General features: G+C 34.9%; 1 protein-coding gene across 2 annotated transcripts; it reads left to right on the top strand.

Annotated features, from left to right (window-relative positions):
- Positions 1-646: 646 nt before the first annotated feature.
- LOC116164845 (eIF-2-alpha kinase GCN2) lies at positions 647-26203 on the top strand. 2 transcript variants are annotated; one of them, XM_031479085.1, is made up of 26 exons: positions 647-894; positions 952-1205; positions 1257-1426; positions 1570-1825; positions 4379-4497; positions 4549-4586; positions 5511-5594; positions 5643-5906; positions 5965-6120; positions 6169-6376; positions 9923-10427; positions 10471-10613; positions 10669-10925; positions 10979-11143; positions 16553-16838; positions 16886-17165; positions 17217-17353; positions 17402-17416; positions 17477-17550; positions 17608-17792; positions 23537-23767; positions 23813-24160; positions 24208-24371; positions 25389-25608; positions 25693-25850; positions 25904-26203. In XM_031479085.1, the coding sequence occupies exons 2-26, from the start codon at positions 1149-1151 to the stop codon at positions 26028-26030; spliced, it is 4647 nt and encodes a 1548-aa protein (XP_031334945.1). In that variant the 5' UTR covers positions 647-894; positions 952-1148; the 3' UTR covers positions 26031-26203. The 2 variants fall into 2 exon arrangements, with proteins under 2 accessions (XP_031334945.1, XP_031334937.1); XM_031479077.1 differs by having other exon boundaries at positions 649-894; positions 17402-17550.
- Positions 26204-27257: the final 1054 nt, after the last annotated feature.

The following is a 27257-nucleotide window of genomic DNA, read 5'->3' as shown; positions in this document are numbered from 1 at the left end:
AATGAGTTGCTTTCGAGTCGCCTTTGGAAATTCAAGTTAAGTACGATTTACTATGTAAACAAAAATTTCAAAGGTGACTCGACAGCAACTTATTTTTGATCGCATAGTACATCGGGCGATCAAAAATGAGTGACTGTCGAGTGGCATTTGGAAGTGCAAATTAAGTACGATTTCCCAAGTAAACAAAAATTCCAAAGGTGACTCGACGGTCATTCATTTTTGATCGCTATGTATGTTGTAATTTGTAAATACATTTTTGTACATACAGGGCTGATTCAAATTCGAGGGCCACCATGCGGATGTCGGAAACTGTCAGAAATACGGAGGTAGTTTTAATCATATATATATGGTTTTAATTCGACAAAGTTGCGTATTTTGATGCTTAACAAAAAAGCAGTTTTGAAGCTGAAAAAATTCCGACTACTTTTGGAGATGTCCGAAGTTTTGTATTTTTATTTTTTATCGAAGTTAAAAAGACATTTCAAAATAAATGATATATTACTATGGCCACTTTTTTCCCTCTACATACTTTACAAGATGCGGGTCCGTGAAGGTAGCAGAACATTAGCGGCAGAAATTTCGAGACTAGGTGGGTTGGTTAGATGTTGTCTGTGGTGCTACGTTTGTGCCGGTTTGTGCCGTAAAAAGTTTGCCAGCAAAACTTACCGTTTGGAAATCATTTCGATTTTTAGATGTTCTGCTAACTTCGGACACTTTTGTCGGCACAAATCCACATATGCATAAATCTCGGGACTTAAAGTGGATTGGTTATTGCTAAATTTGTGCCCGTTCGTTTGTGCCGTAAAAAGTTTGCCAGCGAAACATACCGTTTGAAAATTATTTCAATTTTTAGATGAATAAACAATGCTCGTACTATCCCATCAACAGGAATAGGTACCCCATATACGCATAACGCAATCCGCCACTGTCCACTGATTTGTTTATCTCTAGATCGGTACGCGACACGCTCACAGAACAATTTTTGAGGTTATGTAAATTCTAAAGAGATGTTTTTGTGAAGAATTAAATCTTTATTTTTATTATGTTGTATTAGTAGTTAATTAATAAAGGAATATAACTCGATAATTTTAAAACCTACGGGCATAATAAGCGCTTACAAACCATGCGTATTTTATAACAGAAGAGCGATGTTGAATGAAGATTCTATTGAAATCAGACAAGAGAACGAAATAGAAGCATTAAAGGTGGTGTAAATGTGAACTAACATCGGGATTGATAACTAGCAATGTTTGTAGGCAATTTTTGGAGATGCGTTGGAAGATTTACGTGACAAAGTTGCTTGGAATTTATGGCTGCCTTTAAACGTAAAAATCAAGCTGACTCCACAACAAGGAAGTTCTGGTGTTCACGAGGTGTATGCTACTGTGGAGCTTCACATTATTTGCTCCAAACAATATCCTAATGAGTAAGAATTAAACATGTTCCATTCATTTGCTCTACTATTCGCACAATTTTTTTCTTCCTTTTTATGTGCGTGATCTATTGTACATTGTGAAAATGAATAGATCACAAATATATAAAATTGTTCCAAGTGGAGTTTATTTTCAGCATCCCGGAGATCTTACTTGAAAATGGCAAAGGCATGTCGAAAGCTACGTTGGACGAGTTACAAATTGAGCTACAGCAAGAAGCCCACAATTTATTGGGGGAGGTGATGATTTTCGAACTTGCTCAGCATACGCAGTCATTTCTCTATCGACACAACAAACCCGGATTTAAAAGTTTTTACGAGGAAATGTTAAATAGGCAAAAGGCAGAGGAGCAGAAATTAAAGCAAGCAAAACAATTGGAAAGGGATCGAGAGGTTTGTATTTGTTTATGTTATCTATGTATCCATTTTCAGGGTCCTGCAACAATTTTTCCTACCTCATACATGCTAAGAAATATAAAAATCCTCAACTATAGATGGTTGCGCATCTCCACGAAGTAGTTTTGAATGTACAGGGTGTTTCATTTTTACGGTGTAAATAACTGATTTTTTTAAATAGAACACTGTATATTTTTAATTGTTTTGAGGTCATTTGTTAACCTCTACATGGAAACTTTTTGATTTTTGGCAACGTTGCCATCTTTTTAATTTTTTCCCGAATAATTCCCCATAAGAAAGCCTCACTTTGATAAATCGTAGCAACCGTGATTTTTAAAGTATAGGAAATCACTAAGCAATAATGTTAATCCGAGTGAAGGAGAACACTTTGATAATGAAAGTTGGATTACAGGACATTCACAATGAAGTGGTAACATTCTGAATTTCACAGTGTCAAAACTATATTTTTTCTTGTATTCTCTTCAAGTTTTGTAAGGAATGTCCGTAGGCCATGATATTTTAAAACAAAAGAGTGTCACAAATTAATTATTTACTGCAATGCAAGTAGTAAAATAAGAATCTAGTTTGTTTGCCTAATTCATCTTTTTTGAAATTCACTTTTTTAATTAAATATGAATTGAAACCGATTGAAACTGAGAGCTTCATTCAAATAAAGCAGTGGAGTGTTTGGGAGAATTTAAGTTGTGAACGTTTGTTCGAAAACAGATTTCGTTATAAAGATACACCGGTTGCTTATTTAAGAGCACTTTATGACAGTGTTGCAAATCGAGGTTGAAAATACTAGTTTTCATTTGTTGTTCATGTCTAGTCAGTTCAGGTCACTTAACTTTCGTATACCGAATGTTATACGCATGTAACTTCAAATTCAGGGTGCTTCTCCAGATTTAATAGGTATGGTCATCTTGTGCAAGGTGAAGTTGATTTTGTCTTTTAGGGAATCATTTTTGTCTTCATTCCCAAAGATTATGATTGAAGACCCATTAAAGGTTTATGGATAATGAGTGCATGCGTAAAACTGATTTAATGGAACATAGCTCTTTATTTATTTTACGAGTAGCAGTGAAGTACTCTTCAACGGGAAATGAACACGACTCTTTCAATTTGCAATACACAGTATATTTGTCAAACTAAAGAACGAGGTGATGAGTGTATATTATACCTTGTATTACCCCCTCCAATCTGGGAATTAAGATCTATAACCATTTACCTCACATAATACGTAACTGTAGGCAATTATAAATCTTTAAAGAAAAATTATTTTTGTTTCTAGTTGACAAAAGTCATTATGATGTAAGTGAATATTTTACTGGTTAATGTAACTTGTTTGTCGCTATTTAATACGTAATTTGTTCTTTACCTATATAATATTCAATGTAATTTCAAAATTTTAAGATATTTGTTGACAACTTCCACTCAAACTAGTTTGTCTATGGAATAAATATTATTATTATTATTATTATTATACACATGAGTGGTCCCAAAATAGACCCCTGTGAAACCCCTTTTGTAATTGATAAAAGCACCAATTGGACAGCTATAATTTTTGCAGACTGACACCTTCCATTCAAGTAACAAATAATTTTACTCCTTTATTGCTTCACAAATTTATCAGCAGTTCGTCTACCTGTCTTATTGGTACACTGTTGCATAATAGAAACTGCCTTTTGCGTGGAACTCACATAATTACTCCATCGGGGGAGGAGGAGGATTCTCCAAATTTTAGACGATATCTACATAAAAAAGTGTTGTGATGTGAACTGGGAAAAAGCACAACAAAACTCATTTCATACTTGGCACACTTGGCATTTTAGTCTACGCGCACGTCATCAGTGTATCATGACGTCATCACTAAGTATGTTTACATAGCATCATGCAATCAATGAAAGAGAATGCGTATGTAGGCAGCCAGACAGGCAGTGCTGCATTGTGGGTTTTTACATAGGATACTACATTATATCAACGACTACTTCTATTGACCAAGTACTAAAAAAATGTTTTGGTAGTTATTTGTAACAGGTTGTCCATGTCTCGTTCATTTACGAACAAGGTGGGCAACGCCTGCAGTACCTAACAGCAGAAGTCGAGAAGCGAGTGCAGTCTTGACTTACTCATGAACAAAGCCATTTTTTTTTTTCTCTGGGTTGGGCTATACCACGCCTATACACTTTGACCCTTTGATTTATTGTGCGTGCCCCAGTATCTTACTCCAAGAGAGGCAGTTTGTCTAAAAATCTGAGGATCCTCTCCGGCTGCAAGTTCCTGATCTGTTGAGGTGCTATTGGAGCTTCCTTTCTCTAAATCTGGACTGTTTTTACATACTTCTTTGTCTGGATCACTACTTTATAGGGCTTGTCGTGACGCAATTCGGGAGTCATATAGTGTTAAATTCTGTATATGTAATGTTTAGTTTTTATACAACTTTCCTAACGTATTTTGCCTAATGCTTAAAATGAAAAAAAACTCACCCTGTATACTACTTGTCTACCATTAATAGCTTCAGTGTTTGCATCAGTAACCGTTTTGTTTCAGAGACAAGTGATATTCAACGAAATAGAAAAAAGAAGAGAGATTCTTAAATCAGAATTTAAACTGAGGAGAGAACGATTTGACAGTGACCAGTCAGATGAAAATTATCCGGGCAAAAATAGGTACTGCTTCTATTAAGCGAACCAATTTGATTCCAAATGTGTTTTATTTAGGAAAAGCAGTAACAGTGCTAGTTCACTCGACCACGAAGATTCAAGGTGTGAGCATCATGGCACTCAAGTGATCGAATTTTCAAATAATGGAATTAGAGAAATTCAAAGGGGTCGTTGTATAGGTAAGTGAATACTTAACAACAAAGCGAATGAGCAACAGACATTCGTAGGTCACTTAAAGGAAGGGCAGGTTACATATTACCATGGCTTAGATATAGAAAAGTTACTGGGCTGAGAATTATATGTCGACAAGTTACAAGCATTAGATGATTGACATGTGCATTATGTGAATGTATGTAGTAATCGAGTGATTGTCAATATTTTACTGTAGGTTGTTGTTTTGTAAATGTCCTTAACTGTTTTTAAATTTTTGTTTGTATGTCTTCAATTATGAATTATCCATTGAAACTGAAATGGTGCGACACATTGCCATCGGAGTATTGAGCGCCTTAGAATTTTTACATCGAAATAACGTTATTCATAGAGATATCACCAAATCCTGCGTTTACATTAGCACTAATGGTGAGGCTGCAATGATGTATTGGTAGATTTAATATTGATGTGTTTTAGGCACGGTTAAACTAAGCAATTATAGTATTTATAAACGCTTAACCGATTTGATTACTCATTGTCAGTCTTGTGCATTTATGTGAATGTGAAACAGCAACATGTCAAAGACAGTAATCGTAGTGATTGTCAATATTTTACAAGAATTTGTTGTAGGTTGTTGTTTTGTAAATGTCCTTAATCGCTGTTTTTATATATTTTTGTTTGATTTTTAGGGTTGTGTTCTTCTGTCTTCAATTACTTTTTGAATTATCCATTGAAACTGAAATGGTGCGACACATTGCCATCGGAGTATTGAGCGCCTTAGAATTTTTACATCGAAATAACGTTATTCATAGAGATATCACCAAATCCTGCGTTTACATTAGCACTAATGAGTTCACTCGACCACGAAGATTCAAGGTGTGAGCATCATGGCACTCAAGTGATCGAATTTTCAAATAATGGAATTAGAGAAATTCAAAGGGGTCGTTGTATAGGTAAGTGAATACTTAACAACAAAGCGAATGAGCAACAGACATTCGTAGGTCACTTAAAGGAAGGGCAGGTTACATATTACCATGGCTTAGATATAGAAACTGGGGAGTTATTTGCTGTAGGAGAATGGATTATTAATTATAAAAATGCTGATGAATTACAAGTATGTCGACAAGTTACAAGCATTGAACAGGAGATGAACTACCTAATTAAATTGAAACACTCACACCTTGTGCATTATGTGAATGTGAAACAGCAACATGTCAAAGACAGTAATCGAGTGATTGTCAATATTTTACAAGAATTTGTTGTAGGTTGTTGTTTTGTAAATGTCCTTAATCGCTGTTTTTAATATTTTTGTTTGATTTTTAGGGTTGTGTTCTTCTGTCTTCAATTATGAATTATCCATTGAAACTGAAATGGTGCGACACATTGCCATCGGAGTATTGAGCGCCTTAGAATTTTTACATCGAAATAACGTTATTCATAGAGATATCACCAAATCCTGCGTTTACATTAGCACTAATGGTGAGGCTGCAATGATGTATTGGTAGATTTAATATTGATGTGTTTTAGGCACGGTTAAACTAAGCAATTATAGTATTTATAAACGCTTAACCGATTTGATTGCTCATTGTCAGTCTGTAAGCAGCTATAATAAGAAAACTGATATTTACCAGTTTGGAATATTGTTATTATCTCTAATTCGAGGTTGTTCTGCCTCTGATGATAATCCAGAAATACCTTCAAACGTTCAAATGGATCTTCATGATTTTTTAATGAGGTACTTTTTGTGTTCATTCTTTTGCTTTTCTGGCCAAATTCAGTGCAACTAATTATCTGTAGATAGATTTTTAAATGCTTAACACATACACAAGAAAAAAGCCGGTAAGAAGTTCGTGGGGTCTGCTAGTCTCTGTATACAGGATCCTACCATGTGTGCTCTGCAATTTTTATGAGAGGTGTCCTGTGCCTAAACCACATAGTTTTTATGTTATTCAATATTTTTCACAAAAATAGTTACACATTAATCAATTACATGTTTATAAACCGTGATAATGGTAATAGTTAACTCTTTGCCCAAAGGGCTTCGCCGATATTCAAGTTTTTGTGTCAAAAATTGAATTTGCAGGGGTAACTTTAAAAATTTATTATTCGAAAACGGTGAGAGATATTGCAAAACAGTTTTCAATGCTTTATTAAGGAAAGATCAAATTTTCTTATGGTATGCGTAACCGTCTAAAAAAGTGAGACTACGTCACTTTTTCAAAGCTCTCAACTTTTAAACTTTTAAATATCCGTAACTCCATTTTTTCAAATGGCACCCCCCATTTGTTCTTCACCCTTGTTTTCCTTTTTCCCAGACCTTTAATTTGATGCAAAATTTCAAAAGCTGCTTCAAACGGTTTCCGAGATATTCCATGTTTTAGTTACTTCTTGTGGAAAGTTGATAAAAAAATTAAATCGCTTGATGTTATTCTTTTGTTTTTATTATGATAATGTTTAAACGTCAAATTTTCGCTGCTTTTCCTGGCAGCTATTCGATTACATTCACCGTGTATTAATATTAAATTCAAAAAATCTTCATTAGTGTAACCCAAACGAGCCATTATTGACGAGAAGTATAAGTTCAAGCAGCGAAAATTTGACGTTTAAACATTATCATAATAAAAACAAAAGAATAACATCAAGCGATTTAATTTTTTTATCAACTTTCCACAAGAAGTAACTAAAACATGGAATATCTCGGAAACCGTTTGAAGCAGCTTTTGAAATTTTGCATCAAATTAAAGGTCTGGGAAAAAGGAAAACAAGGGTGAAGAACAAAATGGGGGGTGCCATTTGAAAAAATGGAGTTACGGATATTTAAAAGTTTAAAAGTTGAGAGCTTTGAAAAAGTGACGTAGTCTCACTTTTTTAGACGGTTACGCATACCATAAGAAAATTTGATCTTTCCTTAATAAAGCATTGAAAACTGTTTTGCAATATCTCTCACCGTTTTCGAATAATAAATTTTTAAAGTTACCCCTGCAAATTCAATTTTTGACACAAAAACTTGAATATCGGCGAAGCCCTTGGAGCAAAGAGTTAACTATGGGGTATCGTTGTACTCCAAATTCGACGTAGAATCCGAAAATGTAGAAAAAATAGGGGGTCCCTATTTAAAATAACAAAGTTGATGGCTACTTCCGGTATTTCCGGAAGTGGCGCTATTTTGAAAATATTTTAGTTCAATTCATCATGTGCCAAAACCTTTAAAGGACTTATCAGTTGAGCTTAATTTTCAAAGGTTTCCCATATCTTTCTAACTGACGCTCGTCAAGAATGACCCTGTATACAGGCTGATTCCAGTTTGAGGGCGACCATGGGAATCTCGGAAACTGGAAGAGATAGGTAGATAGTTTAAATTTGGCAAAGTTGCGTATTTTGATGCTTAATAAAATGCCGTTTTGAAAATGAAAAAATTCCATCTTTTGGAGATTTAGCAAAATCGTTTTTATTTTTTACCGAAGTTATTTAAAAAGATATTTCAAAATAAATCATACTATTATGGCCACTTTTTTCTCTCTATAAGATACGGAATTAAAATTAGGCGCCCTTCAGCAGAGATTTTGTCTTTTGAAAGTAGATATAGGGAAAAACAATGTACAGGGTGGCCAAATAAGAATGCGAGGTACTGTATCTGCGAACCTGTTCATCGTAGAGGCTTGCGGTAAAAAAATTTAGTACTAAAACGGCCACGAGAAAAACCTGGAAAATATTTTTAAGTTTTTGCAATGGCCGCTAGGGAGCGTAACTGCAATCTGGAATCTAAAAAAGTGATTTTTCTGTGAATTCTGCTATATTAACCTAACAAAAAAATGTCTGGTCTTTGAAGTTGACGATAATCTGAACCTTTTTTGTTTGACAATTTTTCTTGTATCTCTAAAAATGAAGTGGTGGGGGTATTCAAAGGTTTCCGTAAAGAACACCCTGTATCTTCGAAATGACTGAGCCGATTTTAACAAAGTCGGGTTAATTGAAAAGAGTTATTCTTCGCCTACATATATTATAAATTTGAAGTTTTGTTAGTTTCACATATCGCCGCTTGAGGGCTTTCTTCGACATTCCGATAGAAATGGTTAATTTTCTCAAAAAAATTAAATGCGTTGGTTTGATTTTTTTTCATGAAAAAGTAGCTAAACGATGCCTAAACAAGCTCGCGAAAACCGCATCTCGATATCTTGTTCCTAACCTAAAGTTTAGGCCAAAGAAAATTTTATATGTACCCTCAAAATTTTATTTTTTTAAGCATATTTTTCCGGAATTATTTTATTTATATAATTTGTAGCCCTAAGGTGGATCGATTTAAAAAAGGAAGCTTTTAATGCTGCCGTAAAGCTTGAAATGCTGGCCATCACGATATAAAAAAAAATATATATATCTCAAGATATCGAGATGCTGTTTTCGCGAGCTTGTTTAGGCATCATTTAGGTACTTTTTCATGAAAAAAAAATCGAACCAATGCATTTAATTTTTTTGAGAAAATTAACCATTTCTGTCGGAATGTCGAAAAAAGCCCTCAAGCGGTGATATGTGAAACTAACAAAACTTCAAATAGTATAATATTTGTAGCTGAAGAATAGCTCTTTTGAACCAACCCGAGTTTGTTTAAATCGGCTCAGCCGTTTCGAAGATACAGGGTGTTCTTTACGGAAACCTTTAAATACCCCCCACCACTTCATTTTTAGAGATACAGGAAAAATTGCCAAACAAAAATTGTTCAGATTATCGTCAACTTCAAAGACCGGACATTTTTTTGTTAGGTTAATATAGCGAAATTCGCAGAAACATCATTTTTTTAGATTCCAGATTGCAGTTACGCCCCCTAGCGGTCATTTCAGAAACTTAAAAATATTTTCCAGGTTTTGCTCGTGGCCGTTTTAGTAATATAATTTTTTACCGCAAGCCTCTACGATGGATAGATTCTCAGATACAGTACCTCGCATTCTTAGTTGGCCACCCTGTACATAAATCCCAATGTCTACTTCTTAATAAATAACACTGTATATGTATGTGTAAATAATTATCTTTAGGACTATATACGCTACTGTAAATATACTGCAGGATTAATCCACCCCAGCATCAAATTTCATTTAAATATCAAGAAATTAAAAATTCCACATGCGCAAAACAATCATTCAAAGCTTAGCGTGGCCACGTTACCAGACCCACCCCTACCTTCTATTTAATTCTCACTCTTAGATTCTTGTATGGTTAGGGCTTTTTTTTATTTTTTGTTGCATTGGGTATGCTGACAAATCGAAATAAACAAATTCGTTAATTGTAGGTGTTTGACAAGAGAAGAAAAAGAACGGTATACTGCAGCGCAACTGTTAAATCATCCATTTATAAAAGTTCCCTTAGAGCGTTTATCCCCTCCCCAAAACGTGGATGAGTTCCCTATTACAAAAAACGTATCACCAGAACCAATCCTAACTGACATAAGAACATTAAGCCATTCCAACTCCGGGGGTCAGTCGAGGGTAGAAAGTGAGTTTGAGGTAATGCAATGGATCGGAAAGGGAGCGTTTGGTGACGTTTTAAAGGTGCGAAATAAACTGGACGGTGGCCATTATGCGATCAAGCGAATTGAACTAAATCCGAAAAACAAACAATTGAATCGAAAGATAACGAGAGAGGTGAAACTTTTATCTAAGCTGAACCATGAGAATGTTGTTAGATATTACAATGCTTGGATTGAGAGTGCGACAATTGACGATGATACCCCACCGTCTTCAAGAACTGACTCCTCCAATGTTACAAACTTGCCAAAAACAGTTCATAAGGATGAGGTATGTGATGCATCCACAATATTTTAAAGAACAAAAATTTTAGCTCACTTTTAAAAATGACGTGGAGATGTTGGCGCCTCCGCTCAAAGATGTGGAATGGTCTATTAGTTATGAAAGTAAATCGAAACCTGGTGTTGTCGATGATGAATCTAGCGATGATGATGATGAAGAAGATTGGGGTGTTATGTATGACAGTTTAGGATGTGTATTTTTGTATTGCTTAATATCCAATTGCTTCTAGACTAGATGTGGAGTCTTCAGACTCTGATAGTATACAATTTGAAAGAGATGATAGCGAAACTACCTGTGACGAATCAAATAGTATTACTACTGCTAATGATTCCATGCATGTTGATGCAACACCGCGAGGCCGAGTAATTCAGTTTATGTACATTCAAATGGAATTCTGCGAGAAGAGCACATTAAGGACGGCAATTGACTCTGATTTGTACATGGATCAAGATAGGATTTCGAGATTATTTCGAGAAATTATTGAAGGTACGGCACGATCCGATATTTATATGGTGTCTACTAAATGATTTATTATGCAGGTTTGGCGCACATACACCAACAGGGAATGATTCATAGAGATTTAAAACCGGTAAATATATTCTTGGATTTAAATGACCATGTCAAAATTGGAGATTTCGGATTGGCTACAACAAACATCTTAACCAAAACAGGCGAAGTGTCCACCAACAGTAAGAACACACAAGGTATTTCCAAATTATTGCTTCGTTTTGTTGAATTATGATATTTTTTGCTAAAATATGACTTGCATACATGGCAACATGTTCATTTCTATAAAGAGTGCCTTATTTGCCATGGGATGATAAAATACTTCTTATTACGATGAAATTTGGTATCTGGAGGTCTTTAAAAATATCATCTACAAATCTTCTCCTGACAATACATACCAAAAACACGATTTGTGCATGCTCGAATACTTATAGGCAAGCACATGTTCAATTATACATACTTGCGTAATTCCTACAATCGAATGTCTATTTTTAGCGTAACACAACGAAGTTGAGGTAAAGCTTATGTGCTCGTGTTTCCGTCCGTCCGTCCGTCCGTTCCATCGAGATCTCGGCCCCTGGGCCACCTAGAGACTTCGCGTTTTCGCTAATTGATAGCTGTTATGGTCTATATTTGCCCATTTCGATCAGTTTCATTTAACTCCATATTTTGCGCAGACTGCGCAATGCCAACTTTCATATTTATAGGGATATTTCTCTGAAATTTTAACCACAGACCCTTCTAGTAAAGATAAACATTTCGCGCATAGTAAAAATTATGTGGGCATGCGCAGTGACTGCGCAATGCCAACTTTCTTATTTATGGAAATATTGCTTTGAAATTTTAACCTCAGACGCTTCTAGTAAAGGCAAACATTTCGCGCATAGTAAAAATAATGTGTGGGCATGCGCAGTGATGTGTGGGCATACTGCGCAATGCCAAATTTCTTATTTATGGAGATATTTCTTTGAAATTTTAACCACAGACGCTTCTAGTAAAGGTAAACATTTCGCATATGGTAAAAATTATGTGTGGGCATGCGCAGTGACTGCGCAATGCCAACTTTCTCATTTATAGAGATATTTCTTTGAAATTTGAACCACAGATGCTTCTAGTAAAGGCAAACATTTCGCACATAGTAAAAATTATGTGGAGGCATGCGCAGTGACTGCGCAATGGCAACTTTCGCATTTATGTAGATATTTCTTTGCAATTTTAATCACAGATTCTCCTAGTAAAGGCAAACATTTCACACACAGTAAAAATTATGTGTTGGCATTGCGCAGTGCATGCGCCGTAACTGCACAATTGCCAACTTTCTTATGTATGGGGATATTTCTTTGGAATTTGAACCACAGCTGCTTCTAGTAAAGGCAAACATTTCGCACATGGTAAAAATTATGTGTGGGCATGCGCAGTGACTGCGCAATGCCAACTTTCTTATTTATGGAGATATTTCTTTGAAACTTTATTTTACTTATTTAACTCCTCTCTTTCTCTGGACGTGGACGTGCTTCAATATGCAGATTCGACATTTTGTGTGCTTTCGATGGCAACGCATCGTTTCAATACTTTGTGTTACGCGGCAATACCCACGAGTGGGTTTTGGAACATTTTTTTTTAAACTAGGCAAAGAATGTTTCATTTCATAGGATCATCGTTTTGGGGTGAAACATAATCTCCAAAATACAAGAACTGGTTTTAAATAAAAATTAAATTCTTTAGTAACCACCAGGTGGTTCTCTAGTAGTTTGGAAACTTTCTCCAAAAATTTCAATAATATGGCAGATCTATTTTTGTATATGTACAATGTAAGAGATTAAAAATACCTAATTTCTTCTTTTTCGTTGTGGTGCCTGTACCAAAATCAACAAGCTTATCCATTGAATAAAAGAAAAATGTCAATGTGTTAATGAATCCCCTCCAAGGATTGTACAAGAGTGCTAAGTTTGATTGTGGAACAGGGGGCCGATTCTTACTGATTTCGACGGTTGAAATTTCAGTAGTTGCGTCGAAATTGCGATCGTAACCATCTATTGGTATTATCAGGAACTACTAATATACGTCATTGAAACGTCATAACTTTTCTACCGTTGAAAATAAATTCAACTAGACTAGAGTGATTGAAATTACGATTTCAACGTCGAAATAGAAGGGATAGCGACAGTGCGCACTTTGTTATTCGGAAAGTCGCACGTGGTTTTAACCTCAATTTTGTGTTTTGGTACACTGTTTACATTTTTTATCCGTGGCTTTGTTTTGTTTTACTTTTACCTACGTATCTTACAACGGCGGAGACTAAAATCACATCCCAACAAAAAACCATTTTAATTTCCTTAATGGAGGAATAATAATAGGTACGATTGTAGCTACTGTAGGGTTAGGGTCGAACATAAGGGTTTGTTTATAAAGTTTAAAATAGTTCAAAATCAAACAGCCAACTTAGCAAAATATAAGAGCAAACTTAAAGAAACATAAACTTCCTATTACACCCTAAGAGTAGAAATTTGGTGTCATGGCGCCGTCGAAATTCTTTTTCGACCGTTGAAATCAGTTAGAATCGGCCCCCATGTGGAAGTTGAAACATTGTTTCGCTTGTATATAGTAAGTAGGTACACTAATTGAGATACAATTGCATCATTTGTGCATTGATGATATGTCTGTCCAAGAACAATTCCTGAAAAGCATAGATCTTGTAAGATTGGATACATTCACCACTATGGCATTTTATTGACCTCTCACTGCAGACAACTTATCTTTTGTTGTACAAACAACAAAAAAGTGACTCCAGCAAAATCATAATTCCAAAGTAGTGCATTTTGCTAGTGATGTCTTATAGAATGTGTATGTAATTTTTATAAGAGGTCAAAAATACGGTCTAGGTACCATGGGCTGATTTTATGTTTTCGCTGAATCCCAATTTCGACGGTACCGGGCCCAATTCCTGTTTTTTTTTGTTATTAACAATTTAAGTTGCAAAATTAATTTTTTTTGCGTCTTTCGACTGGAAAACGAGATGATAACTCAAATTGGATCTCGAAATTCGATTCTACTGAAAAAATACCGTGAAAACATGTGCAACATACATTTTTCGTGTCAAAAATATGGTCTGATCGATTGAGAAATAAATAGTCCTAAAAGATTACAGCCTGAAGAACTAGCACATGGGAGAAAAGTTATGTGTCTTTGATTATATTACAGGTACATGTACAGTGGGATAAACTACCAAAAAATATAGAGTTGGAGTAGGATAACATAAAAGGGTGAAGTGGGAGAGCGGATGGTATGGATGCCGTACCAATCTGAACATCGCCCTTTTGGGTTGTCACATAAATTATGTTTTAGTTATTTTTATAAACTTGTAAACGCCTATTATTATTATTATTATTATTATCATCATGGCTATCTTTGTTATTATTATACTTACAGATTCGGTTAAATTGGCAAAGTTGTGTAGTTTTCAATGCTAATGAATGGACGCCATATTTGATTTTTACATCACTCGATAATAGAGAAAAATTACAAAAGCAGTGATACTAAACACTTTGTATTTCATTTGGGAATCAACCTTGCATTTTTGCCTCGAAGTTTACAATGGATGTCTTATGGCAATAATTCCATGGCCGTGTCGATGGTGACTATGCGGGACAATAAACGAATGAATTTGGTTTCAATCATAATCAGCCATGGAATTATTGCCATAATGTAAACTTCGAGGCAAAAATGCAAGGTTGATTCCCAAATGAAATACTAAGTGTTTGGTATCATTGTTTTTATAATTTTTTATTTATCAAATGACGAAAAAATATAATATGGCGTCCATTTAAAATAAGGAAGTTGATGTCAATACTCAATATCTCGAAAACCGCCACTTTGAAAAAAAATGTTCTACGTCAATTGAATTTATCCCATCGAATCTTGCCACTTTTATTTGAAACTTTTTTCAATAGCTCTCTTTGATACTAAAATATTCGCATATATCGCATCGGAATATCGGGGAGAAATTCATTTTATCTTTCATAGTATTCTAATTGAAGGTCTCAACAAAAGGAACTGTTTTCTACCAACTACCGTCCCTTTTTTCTGACTCCTTATCAAAAGAGGAGGTTGGGGGGGAGGGGGTGGAATAGGTTTTATCCTTCATGGTAGAAAGATCACAATGAAAGCAATTCATTCTACCAACCATAGTCCTCCGCCACTCTTTATCGTGATCGGATATAATTTCTTGTATCTCAAGAACAGATTGTCGGAGGAGGGTACTCACCAAGAATGATTAGGACGTCTGGAAGAAATATGTGTAAAGATCTTGATCTTGGACGGAACAAATAATCCTATCCTTAATAATTCTAGGAGATAATCTTTTTTACAAAGAAACATACAAATACCTTGGGTACTGGCTAGATACGCAAAATCGTATTATGTTTAACCGCAAGGAAACCCACCTGATTAATTAAATGAATTGAAATGAACCTTTGATTAGTAATTAAACGACCCATTTCACTTCAACGTCCAACTCGACATTGTTTACACAGCATTATGTACGCGCATCACTTCAGAATGACTGCACCTAATTAGATCATTCTTTTTTACTGTTACTGTTTGTATTGTTTTATTATCAGGACAAGGTTTGTATAAACGATAATTTCCAAAAAATTACACGGAAAGGCGTAAAAAAAATTTCTTTTCTCCGTCATTTTCAATAGCAATATTACTAATAGATGGCGCCAAAACGAAACCTACTACGGCTCTAGAAGAATGCAATTCGTCGACTTTTGTCAAGAACCGAAAATATGGACGGCCAAACATATTAATTACAAATGTCCGCGAATGTTTCTGATGTAGTAGAACACTTTAAGAAATAGTGGTGTCGAAAATTGCATTAATATTACAAGGATACCTATGTTGTTAGGGAGAAGAGTACAATATGATACTTAAAGAATTAAATTAGTATTTACTTAATAATTTGAGAAATTTTTGTAAATAATGTTGGAGACTTAAACATTTATTATAATATAAAAGTAAAATAATAAATGAAACTTTAGAAAAAGTCTTGACTTGGGATATTTTTCTCCAGCGAGTAGTGTACTTCACCCCCAGGTTCTACACTAACTGCACACTACACTAACACGGAAATAAAATAAACATGGCAACGTTTAAAAATGTTCAAAAGCCAACTGGCAGGGCCCCGTTAGGTTAGTTGTAAACAACGCCATGACTTAAAGTACAGTAGGGAAGGAACGCAAAATAAGACGCTATAATTGTGTAAATGGCTTTTGGATTTTGATCAGTTACTTTAATAGTCAATACTCAATGACCAAAAATATGAATTAAACTTTGGATCAAGACCATGTAATCAAAACTTAACCATAAATTGAGCAAACATTTACACCAAAAATGATATCGATTTTAAACAATAAAAGTTAACTATTTACCAGTTGTTTTGGTACAAATCAGTGCCGTTGTTAAGTTTCACAATTGTAATATTAAGAATTCAATGATAAAATTACTAACAATCTTTTTTGAGGCATTCAAAATTTTATAATTCTGAGCCCTTTTTGCCATATTTCATATAATGATATTTGTTGAATAAGCTCTAAATTTTTTAGAAAATGAGAAAATAATTTGGTCACCCGAAGTTGGTGACGGAAGTTTAACTGGTCATGTCGGAACTGCTTTATATACAGCGCCGGAGCTTACCTCAAACTTAAAGACAATATACAATCAAAAGGTAGACATTTACAGTCTAGGCATAATTTTATTTGAAATGTGTTACGTTCCGCTTAAAACTCAAATGGAGAGAATGAAGATTTTAACTGGACTGCGACTTAAAGAGGTATGCTTTCCGGCGGATTTTAATAGGAAGGAGTGCCATAAGCAAGAAATTCTGATAAGGTAGATTACATTACTAAAAATTATCCGTGACTTAGTTCGCCTTTTAGATGGTTGTTGAATCATGACGTTGCAAAACGACCGACCTCTGAGGAATTATTGCAATCGGAATTGGTGCCGCCTCCAGTTGTTGAAGAGGAGAAGATGCGAGAAATGTTTAGGCACACTCTTAGTAACACACAGTTGAAAGAATACAAATACCTTATAGCGTCTTGCTTTCAGCAGCCTGTGACTGCTGCACAGGACATCACCTATGATATGAATGTGGTGATTCCTAACATTACAAAGTCTTTACAGTTGTTTCATTATGTAAAGGAAACTGTCAAAAATGTAAGTTACAATTAATTGAAATTTGTGATATCTATGACTGATTGTTTGTAGATATTTCACTTGCATGGGGGACAGAATTTATCGACACCTTTATTGTTACCGAAAAGTAAATATTATGACGCAATAGATTCGTGCGTAAAACTAATGACACATTCCGGTAGTATAACATCGCTGCCTCATGATTTACGGTAAGTTACTTGTCTTCATTACATGATGTTAACGCTCATCACTCGCAGAGTATCTTTCGCACGGTATGTAGCATGGAATAACATAACGTTTTTGAGAAGATATGCAATCGAACGTGTTTACAGAGAAAAGAAGGTTTTCGGCTTTCATCCAAGAGAATTATACGAATGTGCATTTGATGTCGTCACTCCTAATCCAGGTGAACCAGGCGTTCTGTTTTGTTTTCTAAGTTTATGTTTTTTTCCAATGCCATTAGGTAATTTCGTAACGGATGCCGAAGTGCTCTTCATTGTTAATGAAATCGTCAATGCTTTGCCCGGACTGAAAAACAAAAAGTTTTTTATACGACTGAATCACACTTCGCTACTTAAAGCTGTATTGCTTCATTGTGGTATTAAAGATCGTCATAATGACGTTTTTAACATCTTATCAGATGCAAAGGTAGGAACATTTCCGTAATTCTTTATGATACTTGTTATTAGCAATCGTTGATCGTGAAGAATCCGTGTGGCGCAGTTCAGTTAAAGCTGGACTGCTGTGCTAAGGGTCCCTGGTTCGAATCCGGGTTTGGGCATGGATGTAAATGTATAGTGGGTTGGGTTGGTAGAGCAGCCTTGGCTGAAACCCCGCCCATTCAAAAATAAAGGCAAAATAAAATTAAATTAAAATTAAAAAAAACTATGCAGTGGGTATGACAAAACGCCACATAGTGCAAAAATCTCAACTCAAAATAGGATCAAGACAGAACATTAAAAGTGGCACATATCAGTTTGTTAAAATGGAAATAACCATCGAAACTATATGCTATGGGAAACTGATACAAACTGTCATGTCTTCACCACAGTGTAGAATAAAGAGAGGTGTATGAATTACTGGTGTAAAAATCATAGTCGATGCAATGTAAGACTTCTGTAACTGTAACACTTCTGCTAGTGGAGTGTGGCGTTTTCTTCTACATTCACAAGCGCGCCTATTTGATTTAAAACACAGGAAAAGCCAATTGTAGAAGACTAAATTTCCCACAAAAAACTATGCGACAGCAACTCTTCAAACGCTTTTTAATAATAATGAATTAAATAATTTAGGTATGTTTTCCGCAATACCTTTGCATGCACGAGTTCTTTAGCGTCTGCGGTTCATACGGGGCCTTCATCCATTCATTTTATTTTGTTTTGCTTCAACTGCGCATTACTTGTAAGCACTGTAAAAAACTGCATATGTCTGGATTAATCCGTTTATGAATTCTAAGCATACATAAGTATTGCGGACGTTAACACGGAAATAAAGGAAAAAATGGCCCTAGGTGTCTGTAGCTCAACAAGATGTTTGGTTTTTTTTTAATAGGATCCTACACTACATTTTTCATACGGACCACCCTATAATATTTGGGAATTTTTGAAAACACTACGCAGACAGGCGCCAATGAAAGACGCGTGGTTTCGTTGAGTCAACTGAGTCGTTAAATGTCACACTACCATTTGTTTTATTCACAAATTTGTTTCCCTTCGTTCTTTTCTGTGTGTTATTTGAAATATTTGGAACTAATAAAAATTTCCAGATAGCCCAGAAATTGTCTTTTTTAACAGTCCTGCCATCTTTTGTTCTCCATGTGGAAACCTAGATGTCTGCAATAAAAATATCTACATATTTTAATGTACATTGCGATCAAGAAAGAGTTCTTGTCAAGTCACCTTTGGAATTGTTGTTTACATGGGACAAATTTTGAACTTTCAAAGGCAACTTGACGTCAGTCCTTTTTTGATCGCCCGTTATAAAATGCAATATTGCAAATAATATTTAATGTAAATATAACAAGTGATAACATCAAAATTTAGGAAATTTTGCGTTCTTTTCCAAATCTCCAAAATATATAGAGTGCTCAGTTTTAAAAAATCAAGCCCCCTGCATCGCAATGAATTCTACATAAAAAATTGTTCTGAGAAAGATTTTCCAAAATTAATTATTTTTATAAAATAAGAATGTTATGGGGCATTACAGAAATCGTCTAAATTCGACAAACGCCCCGTAGTGGCCAAACGATTACAGATAGCTAAATCATATCTCTAAAAGGTGTTTCCATAAGAAAGTGAGGGTTAATAGCAAATCCATGTACTGTATGGTCTAAGATATTTCCTCATTCTTAATGGTTTATTATTCTTAAGTTGGCCATGTTAACTTCTTTGTCTACTAAATTGAAATATGCCAGGTTTAATGTGTATATTAACAGTTAATGTAATAAAAGTAGTATAAATAGGTACACAATATCATTTAAGGTTTACTTGGACACATACCAAAATAAGCGACACTTCCATATGGATACACTTTAATAAAACTACTTGAAAGCGCACACAGTCTAAACTTAAACGCCTTAGAGAAGAAAAACGTTGTAGAGAAGGATACATTTTGTTCTTTCCATATTGATCATCACCTTATATACCCGAGAGGGGAAAGGACACCTCTTGCATCTTCCATGGGCCGCCTTTTTCGTATCGACCGCATTTTTTTGAATCGAACGCCTTCTCCGTATCAAACGCCTTTTTCGTACCGCCACCTATAAACATAGAATTCATTTACAGTGGTATTTAAAATTTGTTTCATAGCATTTACACTCAGTCTAATCTAAAAATAAAACACAATCCTGACCGTATACAAGCACATTAGAAATAACCAAACGAGCTGTTTCTTCGAAAACAATTTCACGAAATTCCCCAGATTGTTTTATGTTGCTATTTTTAGCGCATTTTCCAACGAAGTTGGCTGCGCTATTGCAGCCACTTTCTCTGTCCATCCGTCTGTCCGAGACCTTAACTACTCCTACAGTTTTCAAGATATTAAGTTCGTTCTTTTTGCATTTGGTAGCGTAGCCAAGGAAAATCTTTACAATTCAACTGCGCATGCGCAGACTTTGCAATGTCGACTTCCGATAACTCATCTCATAAAAGAATGGACCGATTACGATGAAATTTTGCAGGTGGATTCTTTATTAAATTTGTAGATCGGAGTGCGTGAATTGGCAATGTAGCCCAAAAAATAAATTAGGCCCTTTTGACATAATAATAATAATAATATGGTCTTTATGTCATCTTTGTGTATACACATTAATCAAAGCCTTGATTTTAGGGCGAAGTTCAGCCTAGGGCTGTTCTACCACTCAACTCTAGATTCGGCCAGTTTTACAATGAACTAGTAAAGCTTCATAAGGACCAATTTATATACAAATTATTATAACATACGACGGAAATTAACGAACCGTTACATCTCCGTTAGTTATGAACCGAATTGCATGAATCAATGTGCCCATAGCTTTAGCCATATAAAACACAATTCCAAAAGTTGAGGCTAATCGATCAGCATTCACAGTGCCCTTTGCGCATCTCGCCCATTTACAGACCGAATTTCAAACTTTCTTATTTATGAAGGTATTTAAATGAAATTTGATACATAGCCTCTTGGAATAAAAGCAAATTTAACGCCAGTTTCAAAATTTGGTTTTGCGCATGCGCAGTGCTAACTTTCTTATTTATGGAGGCATTCAAATGAAATTTGATACAAAGCCGCTTGGAATAAAAGCAAATGTAGCGCCATTTTCAAAATTTGGTTTTGCGCATGCGCAGTGCCAACTTTCTTATTTATGGAGGCACTCAAATGAAATTTGATACATAGCCACTTGGAATTTCATGCATATACACTTTAAATAAAAGCAAAACTAACATCAGGTTTAAAATTTGGTTTTGCACATGCTATAGCCAGACCCAGGAGCTCGTTTATATTTGTTTAATTTATTAATTAATATATTTTGTTGAAATTTTAACCACATATTTCTGGGGTGAAAGCAAACATATCGCATATAGTAAAAATCAGATGTGCGCATGCGCAGACTGCGCAATGGCAACTTTCTTATTTATGGAGATATTTCTTTGAAATTTTAACAAAAGTTGCTTTTAGTGTAAACAAACGTATCGCATATTGTAAACATCAGATTATTATCAACTGTTATTTATCGAGATATCTTTTTGAAATTTTAATCACAGATTCTTCTGTTAAAGGCAAACACAACTGATACTGCAAAAATTAGATGTGCGTCATGTCAATGTCAGTCATTTACTCAGAGTACAGGGTTATTTAGTAAATTTAGATATCGCGTAGCGCGGTTATTATAAGAGATATGAAAAACTTTAAATACAAAAGTTGTAGGTTTTATCGTAAATCGCCATCAAATGTAAAGTAAGAGAACATGAATATCGCAAATTTGGTAAATATTTAACGGAACGCCCTGTATATTTTTCAAAAATTGAATAGATTTCAAACATATATAATATGTAGACATTTACTTTAGAGGTTTGTGAAAAGAAAGTGATCATATCTAGAATTTGTAAATTTTGGTTACCTAGTTTTTGTTTATTGAAATAAATATTAAAAAGGAAAGTTGCTCTATGTTATTTCCAGTGTAAAAATAATATATTAATTAATAATGACCATTTGTTTTGCTATGGCAACTACTATAAATGCAAATATTTCAAAAACGGCTAAAGCAAATGTCAACATATAAGTATATTTTTTTGAAATCAGAAAGGAAAGATCTATTCAATTTTTGAAAAATATACAGGGCATTCCATTACAAATTTACCACACTTGCATTTTTTACTAACTTTGCGATATTCATATGTTTTTTACTCTACATTTTCTGCCGATTTGTGATAAACCCTACAACTTTTGTATTTAACATTTTACGGAAGCGGCGCCATCTTGAAATTATTTTATTTCAATTTGCAATGGTTGATTATGGCTATGAACCAAATTTCCAGTTTCTATTTCAACTTTCAACTGCAAGTTTAAAAACTTGTATAATAATGGCATCTACTGACGACGATACTTTGGCGATAATTGGTTGGATTATGGTGAAGAAGCGCAGTAAAACTAAAAAAAAAGCGTATTGAAAGAAGTGCCTGGGGGAAGGAATGGCTAATGAAGAGAAGCAAATATTCCTGTCGTGCGTGGTATTCCTCACACTTTTGCCAAAGACAAGTCTCACTTTTGTATATGAAGTCCCTCCACAAATTGAAGGTTTATATTATTTCACAATCATGAACGGTGCACAGCGGAAAACTGATAAATTAACCAATGATTCTACCACACACGCCAAACGTGTTGAAAGAGGTCTGTGCCATTATTCATAATGGTTTTTTGAATAGGATTTTATGGACTGTACAGTCCACCGGTGTACAGCACACACAGTGTTGAAAATTCCAGGGATTGGACTGCGCAGTCCAAACCTTGACGACAAACTATGTCTGTGGTAACCTTTACAGGATTGAAAGAATTAAGTGCAATCAAGTTGTACTAGAAAATCTACTTAGAGATTGAGATTGACCCTCGAAAGTTGTATACATGTGTTTACCTATTTCTTTTAGCTAATTATTATAAATATAGTACTATGCGATCAAAAATGAGTTGCTGTCGAGTCACCTTTGGAATTTTTGTTTACATGGGAAATCGCACTTAACTTGAACTTCCAAAGGTCACTCGACAGCAACCCATTTTTGATCGCCCGTTATAAATTACACTTTTGTTTCCGGCTGATCTCAAAAGGAAAACGATCCTGTAAATACACGCTAGCTAAATTCTGTATCATATTTTGTAAAGCTTAAAGTCTTTCGTTCTTTAAATATATATTTATGTAAAATGGGTTAAGTGGAAGAGCAGATGTAGGAGCTTGGGCAACTACTATCTGAACTTCGCCCTTTCAGTTGCTATTGCTCTCGCAATGTACTCACTTGTAATTGTTTTTGTTTACTGAGTTGATAATATGGGTGCAATATGTAACCAAATAAAGGTATTATTATTATTATAAAAATTGAGAACTCAAAATAAATATAAATAAAAGATATTAAAGTTAACATAGAACTAAAATAACTGTGAGTCTAAAGTTTGCTGGATTTGGTATTCGACCGAGTGCGCCATTTATTTATTTATTTATTTATTTATTATATGCTCGTTTGGAAAATAATAAATTGTATCATATTGAGAACCATTGCCTTTGTCTTATATATGGTAGTCTTTGAGTATTCTTAGACAGCAATCGATTATTAATGTCACAGTCTTGGAATTTTAGACAACAATTTGGGTTGCACGATTATCCAAATTTAAATGCTACCGACATCTTACTAATGCTTTGTTCATTTTAGGAAGGCAAAGTGAAATTACAAGTAAAAACTCACCTGATCAGTTTAGGTCTGTCGGATAATTCCATTACCACCCTTTTCAATCTTATAGAAATGGAAAACACGTTCCCGAAAATAATGAGCGCATTTCAGATTATAACTAGAAAAAAATCAACCGAAGCAAGCACGTTAGCCAAGCAAGGCTTGCAGGAGTTGAAGATCATCATACAAAATGCGGAAGCGCTCGGCGTTAATGTAAGTCGATACCGTGCTGCACTTTTACCAATGGGTTCTTTTTAGTTTAACGTTGTCATTGCTCCCGGCTTACTGTTTAATGTTCGACAGTATTCGGGCATGATGTGCCAGTTTGTGTGTGAATTAAAAAAAAAGAGAAGGCGAGGTGGAATGGACGTGCTCGCTGCTGGTGGCAGGTACGATGGTATGATTGCGAGTTATCGCAATGTTAAAGAAGAGGCTATTATGTTAAATAAAGAACTGCAGCAATCGGCAGTTGGGATTTCTATATCGCTCGATAAGTTAATCCAAGCTGTTCAAGAGGGCGGTGATTTCAGTGAGGCGACAACTAGCAACCTGGATGCTGTTGTGTGCTCTTTAGGTAACAAAATTGCGCCTAGAGAAAGGTTTCTGGTGAGTAAACGAGAACTTGTAATGGTCCTATGCATTAGTGTTTTTAGGTTTTAACTGATCTGTGGGCTGCTGGTATTCGTTGCTGTTTAATTGAGGCAAGCAGTCTCGAAGAAATTCAAGAGCAATGTACTGAACTTAGCGTTTCTCATATAATTATATTAAAAGAAACTGAGAAGGGTACCGTAAGAATTCGCAGCTGGGATAGAGATAGGTGAGTAGCCATGTTAATCACAAACTACCTACCAATGGCCTTGCTTAACATTTTTTAGCGCATTAAAAAAATGTGCTATTGTTTGCGTTTTGTCAGTCCCACTTCTACCGTTTTGAACTACTTGTAGGGGAATGGTCCTAGAGTCCTGGAATTTTTTGCAGTAGGTACCCTATACCTTGAAGGTGTGCCAGACGGGGATCAAATTTTGCTGTCTAAAAGGGGGGCCTGAGATGCTGTTTTTGAAAGTAAAACGTGCATAACTTTTACATACGACAACCAATTGGTCTCAGATTTTGCATACGCATGCCTTTAGTGGTGCCAAGTTAAACTATAGGAAATGGGGAGGGGAGGGGGGAACACATGTTTTACCCTTCATGGTATTCTAATGAAAGGTCTCATTGAAAGGAACAGTTTTCTTCAAACTACTGCCCTTCTTTCTGTCCTTTTATTAAAGTAAGGGGTGGAGTGGGAAGGGGGGGGGAACTAGTTTTATCCTTCATGGTACTGTCATGAAAGGTCTCAACGAAAGGAATTAATTTATACTAACCATAGTCTTCCTCCTCGATCCCTTGTCGTAATCGGTTATAATTCCTTATATCTTAAGAGTGAATTGTCAAAGGAAAATACCTACAAAGGGCGATTGGGACGTTTGGAAGAAATATAACCATTGGGCATTTAAATAAAATTTGATACATAGTCACTTGGAATAAAACCAAATTTAACGCCAGTTTGAAAATTTTGTTTTGCGCATGCGCAGTGCCATCTTTCTTATTTATGGAGGGATTTAAATGAAATTTGATACATAACCACTTGGAATAAAAGCAAATGTAACGCCATTTTTCAAATTTGGTTTTGTGTAGGATGTGCAGTGCCAACTTTCTCATTTATGGAAGAAATTTCGTCGGGGTGTTTAAAAAAAATGCGCTTTACCTGCACAAGGGTTGTGCACAATTTATACTTGTTATTTGTGAGAATGTATTTGAAGATCACAAAAATTTATTTAAAATTTTTTTTCAGATTTCAAGAAAAAGTAGTTAAAATTCCGGATTTAGTAGAAAATATGCAAAGAGTAATAAAACTGTGGAACGAAGGATGTGCAGAACATGTAATTCCTTTAAGTAATATTAAGAATGATAGCAGAATCAGTAGTGGCGATAGCCATGAAGCTATTGTATCAATCCTTTTTGTTACAATGGAGAAATTATCGGCGAACACGAGAAAAAGATACGAAAATCAGGTAGTTTGCTTTATTATTTTCCAGTTACCTAAAACTTATCTTGCATATCAGATTCAAATGAAACATTTGGTTTGTTTGTTTCAGATAAAATCCCAATTAGACAGTTTATTTAAACGGCTGTCGGGAGAAGTGATTGTGTTAGCGTTGAGTGTGGACTCCAGTGTAATCCGTAGTTTAACTTCGTACTTAGATTTTGAATCTGAACGTGTATTTCAGAACTCATTGAAGGTTGTAATTGAAAGGTAAAAGCTTAGTGTTTCTGCGATTGTAAAGATAACTTATTCTTACGTTACAGACACCAAAGGCATAAAAAATATTTAATGGAAATATGTGACGAAATGTATGAGCTCAAGTTGAAACACACCAACGCAATTTTAATTTTATACAGTATAAGTGATTATTTTTATAAGATGTTTTTATAAAAGCAATCCATGAACTACTGGTTAGGTTGAAGACTTTTTATTTTTACAGCTGCTGTATATTGTGACTAGTAATAAGAGTAGGTAGTAAAACTGCTTTGCCACAAAAAGTACATCATTATATCTATAAAATTGTGACCTGAACGTATTTATATAAATGATAAGTATTTTTTAAATTGATCATTTTTAAATTCTGCAGATTGACCTTTTCCCTTATAACACCTTCAATCGGTCACTTGTCCGTAGACGTTTTTGTGCTAAAAAATTGACCTTGTTTGCACCATTTTTGTAAACTTTATGTTAAAATTTCTCTCATTCTTGTTTCTAATAGGCTGTCATTTTTATAAAGAACAAAAGATGTATGGTGGAACGTGAGTAACTGTTACAGGTATTGCATCTCCCAGTTTACCGTCTCAATCCATACTCCTATTAACTTCAATGTTTCTACTTGTCTACACGTTCTTGGTTTAGCTTGATATTTATATTTTCATTCCTATTTTTTAGCTCTTGTTTGTTTCCATCGCTTCAATATTTGTAAATTTCTTTCAGAACTTGCACAGGTCATTAGGTCACCTGCGAATTCAATTGAACCTTTAAGTTAGCGGTTGACGGATTGTTTAAATGCGATGCACATTGACATAAGACACTGTAAACAACCCTCAGTTTTAACCGAGGATATGAAACTGAATTAATTTTTGTGGAAGAAAATCCCATAAGAATCTGAAGGGAAATAGCGGCCGAATTTAATATCTCTTCATCATAACCTATAAAGCGTACTCGAATTGACAGTGGAGAATGCGTGCGCATGTTATTTTGGTTGCATCAAATTAGGCGCCGACAAGCTGAACATTTTTTCGTTTTACAAGAAACGAAAAACTACAAAAAAGTAATCGTAACGATTTACAAAAAGCGCATTTCCACTTGCATTCATTTCCCATTTGTAAGACGCAACATCTGTTAAAATCATAAAAATCCGGCCACAAATATGAAAGATAGCGTTGCACATGTGCAATCCATTTTTGACGTGCTACTTCAATTTCAGTTTATAAGAAGAATTTCATTTCAATGCTTTTCTAAATAAGAAAGTTGGAACTGCACATGCGCAAACCTAAATTTTAAAACTAACGTTAGATTTTCATTTATTCCAAGTGCCTATGTATCAAATTTCATTTAAATGCTTCCATAAATAAAAAAAGTTGGCACTGCGCATGCGCAAAAACCAAATTTTGA

The sequence above is a fragment of the Photinus pyralis genome, unplaced genomic scaffold (assembly GCF_008802855.1).
Source record: "Photinus pyralis isolate 1611_PpyrPB1 unplaced genomic scaffold, Ppyr1.3 Ppyr1.4_LG1, whole genome shotgun sequence".
Lineage (NCBI taxonomy): Eukaryota > Metazoa > Arthropoda > Insecta > Coleoptera > Lampyridae > Photinus > Photinus pyralis.
This window is presented reverse-complemented; position numbering and strand designations above follow the sequence as displayed.

What these genes read in the sequence shown, in the direction of transcription:
- LOC116164845 (XM_031479077.1), top strand. Translation starts at nt 1,149, where the DNA reads ATGTTGAATGAAGATTCTATTGAAATCAGACAAGAGAACGAAATAGAA. An exon ending in AAACAGTTCATAAGGATGAG is followed by an intron (nt 10,428 to 10,470) that starts GTATGTGATGCA and finishes CAAAAATTTTAG; the next exon opens with CTCACTTTTAAAAATGACGT. An exon ending in CGCCTAGAGAAAGGTTTCTG is followed by an intron (nt 24,161 to 24,207) that starts GTGAGTAAACGA and finishes TAGTGTTTTTAG; the next exon opens with GTTTTAACTGATCTGTGGGC.